This window comes from Mobula hypostoma, chromosome 6, assembly GCF_963921235.1.
Source record: "Mobula hypostoma chromosome 6, sMobHyp1.1, whole genome shotgun sequence".
NCBI lineage: Eukaryota > Metazoa > Chordata > Chondrichthyes > Myliobatiformes > Myliobatidae > Mobula > Mobula hypostoma.
Window position 1 is genome coordinate 127996675 of NC_086102.1, and position 11828 is coordinate 128008502.

The window sequence follows — 11828 nt, forward strand, 5'->3', positions numbered from 1 at the left end:
TGGCGGAAGTTACGGAGAATTATATGTTGGACCCAGGAGCTGGTGGGGTGGTAGTTGAGGAGAAGGGGAACCCTATTCCTAGCGGGGTGGCAGGAGGATGGAGTGAGAGCAGATGTGCATGAAATGGGGGAGATACGTTTGAGAGCAGAGTTGATGGTGGAGGAAGGGAAGCCCCCTTCTTTAAAAAAGGAGGACACCTCCTTCGTCCTGGAATGAAAAGCCTCATCCTGAGAGCAGATGCGGCGGAGACGGAGGAATTGCGAGAAGGGGATGGCATTTTTGCAAGAGACAGGGTGAGAAGAGGAATAGTCCAGGTAGCTGTGAGAGTCCGTAGGCTCATTGTAGACATCAGTAGATAAGCTGTCTCCAGAGATAGAGACAGAAAGATCAAGAAAGGAGAGGGAGGTGTCGGAAATGGACCAGGTAAACTTGAGGGCAGGGTGAAAGTTGGAGGCAAAGTTAATGAAGTCAGCATGCGTGCAGGAAGCAGCGCCAATGCAGTCGTCGATGTAGCGAAGGAAAAGTGGGGGACAAATACCAGAATAGGTTTGGACCATAGGTTGTTCCACAAAGCCAACAAAAAGGCAGGCATAGCTAGGACCCATACGGGTGCCCATGGCTACAACTTTAGTTTGGAGGAAGTGGGAGGAGGCAAAGGAGAGATTATTAAGAGTAAGGACTAATTCCGCTAGACAGAGCAGAGTGGTGGTAGAGGGGAACTGGTTGGGTCTGGAATCCAAAAAGAAGCAAACAGCTTTGAGATCTTCCTGATGGGGGAATGGAAGTATATACGGACTGGACATCCATGGTGAAAATAAAGCAGTGGGGGCCAGGGAACTTAAAATCATCGAAAAGTTTCAGAGCGTGAGAAGTGTCACAAACAAAGGTAGGAAGGGATTGAGGTATGCTTTAATGAGTTCAGTGGGGCAGGAGCAAGCTGAGACAATAGGTCTACCATCTCATGTCATCTAAGTGTAAGGGGTTTCTTCTTTCATGTTATTTGCTAAGGCTAATAAAATGGCTTCTTTGTTATGTTATAAAAATGGCTTCTCTGTAATGTTAACTGCTGAGTTAACGGTAGCAGCTTGTTTGGGTTATAATTACTGATAACAGGAATTGTATTCATTTGCTAACCAATTGGGATATTCTTTCTTGTGTGTCTGTAAGCTATTGTTTTTGCGGGCTTTGGGCAGAAGGCGCGATGGGGACAGAGAGAGGAGATGCGATGAGAGAGATGTTGTAAGCTGGGCGAGGATCGGACCCAAGAGGGAGTCCGAGGCCCAGGGCTTTTCAGGAGGAGAATCGAAGAGGAAGGACGTGCTGGATGTGTTCTGGTCCACAACCGTGATTGGTCCCAGGTGGCGGGTCAAGGAGGTCAGAGGGGATCGAATGGTGGAAAGAAGATTCCGTTAATTGAGCTCCAACAGTTGTGCACGAAGTGGTTGAACTTTGATAAGTTTGGTGCCTTTTACTTTCTTTTTATATTGTATCTCTATTAATTACATAGTTCCAGTAAGATCTATAAAGTGTAATCTGTAAATCGTACATTGTGTGCTGTCTGTTAATTGGTAGTGTGGGGTACATCACACGGCATCCACACAAACTTGCTTACCCAGTTTGGCAGGGCCAAAGGCTGCTCCTCCTAGACGAAAGCAAGCTGAGCGAGCCTGGGGCTTACCAGGCGGCTACATAAGTCAGTGATAATAAATCTGATTCTGAAACTATATTCATCTGATTAGCTCAAATACATACCATTTTGATTTGCTAAGAATTCTGGAAAGTAGAAGAATTCAGGAATGAGTTCTTTTACATCGTTAGGATTCTCCATGAGAGCCTGCCAGGTAGCAGGAATGGAATGGAACTGACGATCTGCACAGTCGAATCTTGAAGATAAAGAGCACAAAAAGTTTTTAAAATATGGGTAAGCAAACCTCCATAAATTTTCCAAAGCTGTCATTCCTAAGTAACACGTTCAGTTGCTGATAGTGGCCAACCACCAATATTCCCATTATTTTTCATCAAAGACCACATGTGAAAGGAAGTACAAAATGCTGGGATACAGGTGGAAAGAGGCAGTAACAAATATGGAAAAGGACAGGACTGGGCCACAGGTTCAGGCTCTAATTCGCGGCAAAGGGAGTTTTAATGTATCAACCAGGAGCTTGCAAAGGTCAATTGGAGTAGACAAGGGAACCACAGGCAAGTGGGAAGCTTTTAAAAACAAGGGGTAGTGAGAGCTTAAGGATTGCATGTTATGCAAACCATCGAAATACAAGGTCTTCCCTTTAGAACAGAGGTGAGGAGGAATTTCTTTAGCCAGAGTGTGGTGAATCAGTGGAATACATTGCCATAGATGGCTGAGTCACTGAATATACTTAAAACAATCGATAGGTATTTAATTAGTAAGGACATCAAAAGGTTATAGGGAGAAGGTAGACAAATTGAAGGTAGACAGTTGAAAGGGAAAATAAATCAGCCATGATTCAATGAACTAAATGGTTTAACTTTGCTATGTCTTGTGCTTCTGTTAGAGTGAAGGGCAAAGCTGAGAGGAGTAGGGAACCCTGGATGATGAGGGATATTGAGGGCCTGGCCAAGAAAAAGAGAAAGCACGAGTCAGATACAGGCAACCGGGATCAAGTGAATCACTGGAGGAATGTGAACTGCAGAAGCGTACTCAGAAAGGAAGTCAGAAAGACAAAAGGGTACCTGAGATTTTAGAATTAAGGGAGAATAGAGTAACTTGAGAAAATAAAGATCAAAGGGGCACCTTTGTGTGGAGCACAGGAGATGGGCAAGGTCCCAAATGAATAATTTCCTTCTGTTTATACCATGGAGAAAGACATGAAGACTTCAGAACTCGGAAAAGGAAATGGGAGGTCTTGGGGATAGTCTGCATTATAGTAGAGGAGGTGCTGGATGTCTTAAAAGGAATGAATATCTAGGACCTGGCCAGGTTTATTCAGGAACATTATGAGAGTCTACTAGAGAAGAAATTGCATGAGCACTGGCTGAGATACTTGCATTACTGTTAGCCACAGGTGAAGTATCAGTAGACTGGAGGGTAGTGAATTTTGTGCCTTTAATTAAGAAGATTGGCAAAGAAAAACTTGGGAACTATATACAAGTAAGTGGAATATCTGTGGTAGGTAAGCTACTGGGGAGGATTCTGAAGGATAAGATACTGCAAATGCATATCTGGAAAGACGGATTGATTAGGGTTAATCAGCATGGCATCGTACATGGAAGATCACATCTTACAAATGACTGAGGTTTTTGATGGGGCGAATAAGAAAACTGATGAGGGCAAGGCAGCAGATGTGGTTGATATGGACTTCAGTGAGACTTTTTAATAAGGTTCCACGTGGTAAGCTGCTCTGAAAGGTTAAATTACATGGAATTCCGGAGGTGGTTAGCTGTACACATAATTGGCTTAACGATAGAAAGAAGAGGGTGACAGTGGAAGGTTGGTTCTCAGACTGGAGGTCTATGCCTAATGGTGTGCCTCAGGGTGAGTGTTGGGCCCATTGTTATTTGTCACCTATATCAACGATTTGGATATGAATGCACTATGCAAGATCGGTATGTATGCAGGTGTTATAGTAGACAATGAAGGAAATTATCAAAAATCACAGGGGATCGTGATCTACTGAATAAGTGGGTTGATAAGTGGCAAATAAAGTGTAATTTAGATAAATGCACATTGTTATATCTTGGAATGTCAAAAGCAGATAGGGCTTTCATAGTGAAACAAAGGACTCTGTGATTGTTGTACAACAGGACCTTGGAGTACAAATACATGGTTCCCTGAAAGGGGAGTCACAGGTAGGCAGGGTGGTGAAGGCAGCTTTTGGTATGGTGGGCTTCATCACTCAGGGCACCGAAAATAACAGTTGGGAAGTCAAGGTGCAGTCACACAGGATGATGGTGAGGTTGCACTTGGAGTATTGTGCTCATTTTTTGTTACCATTTTCTAAAAAAGATGTTATTAAACTAGAAAGAGTGCAGAAAAAAATTACAAGAATGCTGCCAAGACTTGAGTAATTGAGTTATGGGAGAGGCTGGATAGGATAGGATTTTATTTCCTAGGGCGTTAAGAGACTGAAAGGTGAATTTAATAAGGTGTATAAAATCATGAGAGGCATACATAGGGTGAAAGCCTTCAGTCTTTTTCCCCAAGGCTGAGGTATTAAGAACTTTTCAGGTGAGAAGAGAAAGATTTAAGAGGAGCTTGAAGGCAACATTTTTTTTTTACTTTTACATAAAGGGTGTTATCTACTGTATGTGGAATCAGCTGCCAGAGGAAGTGTCTGACAGAGTTACAATAACAACTTTTAAAAGACAGTTGAACAAGTGCATAAATTGGAAAGGTTCAGAAGGTTCAGGGCTAAGTGCTGGAAAATGGGGCTTAAGTTGGATAGTGCATTTTGGTTGGCATGGACTAGTTGGATGGAAAGGTTGGCTTCCACTCTGTCTGAGTCTCTTGACTATGACTCTCAGTGATTAAGTATGTAAGGAACAAATAAATCAGCAATGTGAAAAGTTCAATTAAACAGACATCATGGGCCAATGGGCAAAAACATTCTAATAATCTAGGTTTTCATTTTTCAGACTGATTAATCAATCATAATAGGATACTTAATACCAATATTAATATCCTCTTATCCTCCAATCCTCTCCAGTTATCCCAGCCCCGCAAATCCATCAAAAGGTTCAAACATTGTGCGGGAATTCAAGAGCTCCAGGCCTTGGCCAGTCAATGGCTAAGTTATGAAAACAGAAACAGCTAATGTTTCAGGTTTAGGATCCTTGTTCAGAACAGTCTTAGCACTTAGGGACATTTAAAACAAAACAGACTCCATGAAGTGTAGAGAAGTTAGAGATAAAGAGGGGCAAAGCCAAGGAAAGATGTGAACAAGCTGCTGACATTAAGTAGTGGCAATAAATGCTGATCACGCATTCACATTTATTGCCTATCCTTAATGTTTCAAATAATTTGAATCACAATTGAAATCCTTCAGTCTGTCTAATGAAGAAGCTGTCATACTTAATGCTAGTAATACACTTAATCAGCACTTGAGGTATGCTGAACTGTTTCACCTGCCACTCTGTAGCTGTATGTGTAAAGTTGTAAAGGGCTCAACCCGTATCATGTAGTGCATTACACCAGCTGCATTGGAATAGTGAGTTCCGTAGTGAAACTTGTCAATCGTCCCTGTTGGATCCTCAAAGTTATCAAACCTGCAGCACAATAAGAGAAAGGGACATCAGAGTTTTGTAGGAATTTAAAGACTGATTCTTTCCATTACAATAACTAACATAGCAGTGTATGAAATTCATTTCATTGTATTATTTTACAGAGTATGGAGGCATGGCCATCAAAAATTCAATTCTGGTAACACTGGATGTCCTGGGTTTCAGCATCTCTGAAGATCTATACTGGGCCCAACATAAGATTACTCATAAAATGTGGTCTGATCTTCAACTAAGTCACAATAATTTGTCTAAACTAATAACATACAAACAATTGTACTTTTCATGTCTTGATCGAACATGTTGTTTAATCATTCACAGTCTAGGCTAGAAGTATGTGAACCCTTGTATTTAATAACTAGTAGAATCTCCTTAGCAAAAATAATCTCCATCAAACTATTCCTGTAGCTGCTAATCAAACTTGCATGATGGCGAGGAGGAATTTTAGACCACTCCTCCATACAAAACTGTTTCAGGTCATCAATATTTTTGAGATACCTTGCACGAACAACTCTCCTCAGGTCAGGCCACAGCTTCTCAATTGGGTTAAGGTCAGGGCTCTGACGGCCATTCTAATACATGAATTTTCTTCATTTTAAACCATTCTGTTGTTGATTTACTCCTGTGTTTCAGATCATTGTTTTGTTGCATCATCCAATTTCTATTAAGCTTCAGGTGACAGACTGATGCCCTGACATTCTCCTGTAAAATGTCTTGATACAATTTTGAATTCATTGTTCATCCAACAGTTGCATGCTGTACAAGCCCTGTGGCAGTAAAGCATGATGCTCCTTCTAGCATGCTTTACACTGGAATGAAGTTTTGATATGCAGCACCCTTTTTCCTCCAAACATAGCTGTGGGCATTTCTACGAAAAAGTTCAACTTTTGTCTCATCTGTCCACAGCACATTGTCCCAGAAGCATTTTGCAAACTTGAGATGTGCAGCTATGTTTTTTTTTAATGAGAGCAGTGGTTTCCTCTGTTTTGTCCTTCCAGGAACACCATTCTTGCTCAGTGTTTTTCTTACAGTGGACATATGATCAGAGACTTTTGCAAGTTTTAGAGATTTCTGCGGGTCTTTTGCTGTTACCCTTGGGTTCTTTTTTACCTTCTTCAGCATTGCACGTCCTGCTCTTGGTGTTATCTCTGCAGTGCGGCCACTCCTAGGGAGAGCAGCAACAGTACTGAATTTCCTCCCTTGTAGACAATTCCTCATACTGTGGACTGAAGACTCAGGTCTTTAGAAATGCTTCTGTAGCCTTTTCCAGCTTGATGCATCTCTACAATTCTTCTTCTAAGGTCCTATGAAAGTTGTTTTGATCGAGACATGGCGCACACTATCAGATCCTTCTTGAGAAGATCAGGCTCTGTCAGTAACCTGACTTTGTGTGTCTTTTTTATAGGGCAGGGCACCTCTACAACCCACACCTCCAACCTTATCTCATTGATTGGAACACCTGACTCCAAATAACTTTTGTAGAAGGCATTACCCCAGAGGTTCACACACTTGTTTGAACCTGGATTGCAATTGTTTGGATGGTGAAGTTAGTATTGACAAGTAGTAGTACAATTGTTTGTGTGCTTAGTTCAGACAGATTGCGTTTGTCTATTATTGTGACTTAGATGAAGATCAGAACACATTATATGAGCAATTAATGTAGAAAACCAGGTAATTGCAAAGGGTTCACAAACTTTTTCTTACAACTGTATATTGTATTGCAATTTATAGTATTTTTATGTATTGCACCATACTGCAGCAAAACAAAAATAAATCATGACATGTGTCAGTAATAATTAAACTGATTCTAATTATGCCTTCAAACTGGACAGAAACTAAGTGACTGGTAGAGGAGAATAGTTTGCAGGTAAACTTCAAGCTTCTAATTAATTTTCTGACGCGTCCAGATAATACAGATGAACTGTTCATCTTTCAATTTAACTTGTTTGGCCTTTACACCACATTGTTTACCTGTGCTATACTTCCTCTGCAACTGTAACGTTGTAATCTGCTTTCCTTTTGTGCTACCTTGATATACTTGCATTTGGAATGATCTGCATGGATAGCATGCAAACAATTTTTTCCCCATTGTATCTTGGCACAGGTGAAATAATAAACCAGTTACATTCTATTAAAAACCTGTCTGCTTTCTCAGTACCTTTAACATGACTTAATATAATTCACATTTATCCAGTTATATAAAAAGAAATTGCTGTGGATGTGGGAAAGCCAGAAAAGAAACACAAGAGCCTTGACAACGGAGAAGCAGCACAGAATAATGGATGCTGGCAGAGGATAAATGGAAGCCAAGAGAAAGCAAACAACCTTCAGAGCAATAAAAAGAAACTGCAACAAGTATTATAGTTTCTCTTTAGACTGGAGTAAATCATAAAACTTAACAATGGGAGAAAAAAAGCATTGGTTTTCTTCAAAAAGAAGCACCCACTTTTCCTGCACAGCTTTGGCATTCTTTTCATTGGCAACTCCAATGGGTTTGGAAAGGTCCCTGAAGGCTTCAGGGTTACTTAAATCCAACTCCTCTGAGGTGTAATCACTAAGGATCCAAGGAAACTGAAATCAAGGAACAAGTGTGTTAAATGGGCCCGAACATCACCATGTATCACTTTAACACTGCAGATGGTATATAGATTTCTCAAGCACAAAATTTAGCAGGGATGGTGATTCCAGAAAACAAACAGAAAATGACAAGACAAAATGTCAAGGTAATAAATTCCCTCCTCATCTTACTTCCTTGCTGTTTTCTAAAACACACTATACTTGAATTTAGACATTGTTTTATCATGAACACTGAGCATAAAATTTCTTCGAATTAAAAAAAAGATGACTTATTCAGCCCATTACCAATGAAATAAATATACAGCAATGCCTACAACACCAAGTGAGAAATGGGTTCATTTTATTTGTTTTGAATCAGGCTGAATTTAACTTGAGAAGTAGCAAGGAGCATGCAAATAAAATGCTAATTACCCTCCTGTTGAAAGTGGAGTGAAACTAAATCTAGAATGAATACAGAATTATTACTATTTCCATGTATCCTGATTGTAGATTCAACACCTTCATTTGGTGTGAATGATTAACAGCAATCTGCACAATTATAACACACAAGATAAATGACAGCACCATCATCTATTTAATCACACTGGCCTTACCCCAGAACCCTGGTGCCTCTTTGAAGCTTCCTAAAAAGCACTAAATAAGAATAAAGTATTAGATGTTTCTGGACTCTTTCATCAAGCAAAATACTGATGAAAAGTCATTGGCCTAACATGTTAATTCTTTTTCTCTCTGACCTCTTGACTTAGTGAATAGTTCCAGCATTCTCTAGTTTTATTTTGGGCATTTATACGTCCTTCGTATTAAATCAAAGTAATAAAATTAATGTTGAAGAATTAAATACTTCTCCCATACTTATCAGTTGTCAAACCTGATATGAAGTACAGCATAATACAATTCAGAATGTTTTATGCACAACTTTAAAAGCTTTAAGTTCCCTGGGGTCAATATCACAAATGACCTGACTTGGTCCAACCAAGCAGAGTTCACCGCCAAGATGGCCCACCAGCGCCTTTACTTCCTGAGAAAACTAAAGAAATTTGGCCTGTCCCCTAAAACCCTCACTAATTTTTATAGATGCACCATAGAAAGCATTCTTCTGGGGTGTAACACAAGCTGGTATGGAAGTTGCCCGATCCAAGACCGAAAGAAGCTGCAGAAGATCATGAACATGGTGCAGCACATCACACAAACCAATCTTCCGTCCTTGGACTCACTTTACACCACACGCTGTCGGAGCAGTGCTGCCAGGATAATCAAGGACACGACCCACCCAGCCAACACACTTCCCTCTCCGGGAGAAGGCTTAGGAGCTTGAAGACTCGTACGGCCAGATTTGGGAACAGCTTCTTTCCAACTGTGATAATACCGCTGAACGGATCCTGACCCGGATCTAGGCCGTACCCTCCAAATATCCGGACCTGCCTCTCGGTTTTTTTGCACTACCTTACTTTCCATTTTTCTATTTTCTATTTATGATTTATAATTTAAATTTTTAATATTTACTATCGATTTGTAATCCAGGGAGCGGGAAGCGTAGAATCAAATATCGCTGTGATGATTGTACGTTCTAGTATCAATTGTTTGGCGACTATAAAGTATAAAAATTATTCCAAACAAGCCTGTGTGAGCATTTCCATTCTCAGCATCAGCTACCTCACTTAGGGCAGTGGCTGCTGAGAATACAAAGAAACTCTTTTCTTATGGCCAGTTAAGTAACTGTTCAATTTCATATGGACTCTTAGTTGCAAGACTTTCACTTTCATTACAATAATGCACGCAGGATTCAAACTATCTTCCAGAAAGTAGACAACACAAACAAATTCAATACCCATTACTTTTACTTCCACAGGATTAAAGCCAAGTGTCAGGAAAAAAAATAAGAGGTCATATTACTTCACTTAAGAGTTTTAGCTCTACAACTAACAGAGCAATCTTTGATGAGGTGTGTTACTACATGGTGGCACAGCCAGTGGATCCACTGCCCCACAATGCCAAAGACCCAATCAATCCTCATCTTGGGTGCTATCAGTGTGTGGAGTTTACATGCTCTACCTGTGAGTGTACAGGTTTCCTCTGGGTGCTATGGTTTCTTCCCACATCCCAAAGAGATGTGGATTGGAAGGTTAATTGTTCATTGTAAATTGCCCCGAGTGTGTGGGTGAGTGGTAGAATCTCAGGAAAGTTGATGAGAATATTAGAATTAAAAAAATGATTAAAGTAGCATTAATATAAAACATGTACAGTAGCTGGTCAGTGAAGACTTAATGAGCTAAAGCATTGATTTCTAAGGTATAACTCTCCACGACTGACATCATGCATTAACTATGAAAACTTGAACTCTGGAATTTTTTTTTTCCTGAGGTTAAGAACTTCATTTTAAATAAGTGTCCCCAACTCGCACTGTTGTTACTTTCATAAAACATACAATTAATGAGCAAAAAGCAAGTCATAGTTGCATGGTAAATTTGAAACATCTGAGTCTACGTACCACTGGATACTGAGCAAGATCGTTGTAAGTCCTCCCCGCAATAGAGTTAAGTTGTATGAGGTAGTCAAAGTTTGAAATCTCTCGGTTCACCCATTTCTGAAAGATAACACAGACGTGTCAGGTTTTCTTCCTAATCCCCAGTTCTCTCATCACATCAGCAGAACGTAAACAAAAATAAGTAAATCTACTTAGTGAGCACAGATCATTCAATGGAATATCTGAGGAAAGTCATCCACAGTTATTATCAGTGATTAATATCTGTTATGACAGAATACACAGCAACGGATAGAAATTAATCACGTTTCCTGTAATGTTAAAAGGCATGGGAAATATATCTCAGCAATAAGCTACCCTGAGAAAAACCTCAGAATTCATCAATCTTCATGAATTAATTAACACCTGATTATGTCTGTTTTGCTTTTGTTTTCCCCAGAAAAGTAATCAAATGAGGCTTCTGTCAACCAACTCAAAAATCCCTATGGCATAATAAGCACTATCGTTTTTATTAAAATTATTCCTCCAGCTGGAATATGTGTGGGTCCTGTTAAAGGATCTCGGCCGAAAATGTCAAGTGTACTCTTTTCCATAGATGCTTTCCAGTCTACTGAGTTCCTCCAGCATTCTGTGTGTGTTGCTGAGAATACTGTGAGCTGTTTTGGTTGCTGTACTATTAGAAGGTTATGATTACACAAGAGAGAGTGCAGTGTAGTGTCACCAGTATGTTGCTTAGGAAGAATGTTTCAGTTATAAGGAGAGACTGGATAGGCTGAAGTTGCTTTCCTTGGAGCAGAAGTGACTGAGGGTGGACCTGATAGAGGTATGACTACTGCTTTCTGAGATTATAATTTTATTAACACTAATTCATATAGGAGAGCAATTAGAAATGCCTGTATAAAGTCAGCTGTTATAATGTGGAATTAAATGTTTGAAAAGGGGAGTTGGTGACATTCATCACGATTTATCGCTGACAAAAGTAGCTCATTTATTAGCTGTGCGGCCTTCTGATAGCAGCTGACCTACCTTATTTACCTTGATAACAGTGACAGCACTTAAAAATAATCCATTTGCTGATGATTTGGGACGCTCCGAGAATGCTTATGTGAATTTAATTACTTACTTCAAACTTAAACATGAACCCAGATACATGCAGCATCAGGAGGTTGTGTAAAGTGATTAGTCCCTCTTGGTGCAATACCTGTGTAAGCCCCGATGCCTTTAGCAGCTCCTGGGGTGATCGGGTGCCATACAAGTTGGGTGGTCGAAGGGATAATATACGACTATATACTTTGTTCCTCACCTACAGTTTACAGCAGGAGAAAAGATTGTTAGACAAGGATGAAAATATGACAGCAGTCAAAATATTTGTCTAGCCTATCTTGAAAACTAGTCTAGACTGCTCCACAGGGAAATGGGCAATGAAAGCTCCATTTTCTGATTTTGATAAATAATGGAGGATGGAAGATTCTTGTTTATCCTTACAAGTCAACTATTGAAGATAAGCCACAATATT

At 40.0% G+C, this 11828-nt stretch overlaps 1 protein-coding gene across 3 annotated transcripts in view; it reads right to left on the bottom strand.

The window, feature by feature from the left end:
* The window catches only part of nbeal1 (neurobeachin-like 1), a 283397-nt gene that overhangs the window by 50358 nt on the left and 221211 nt on the right, over window positions 1–11828 (bottom strand). For all 3 annotated transcript variants that reach the window (XM_063051669.1, XM_063051668.1, XM_063051667.1), the window contains 5 exons: window positions 11514–11615; window positions 10319–10414; window positions 7700–7824; window positions 5101–5241; window positions 1753–1883 (listed from right to left, as the gene is read on the bottom strand). In XM_063051669.1, the coding sequence (XP_062907739.1) occupies window positions 1753–1883; window positions 5101–5241; window positions 7700–7824; window positions 10319–10414; window positions 11514–11615 (595 nt within the window). The remainder of the gene's footprint in view (window positions 1–1752; window positions 1884–5100; window positions 5242–7699; window positions 7825–10318; window positions 10415–11513; window positions 11616–11828) is intronic.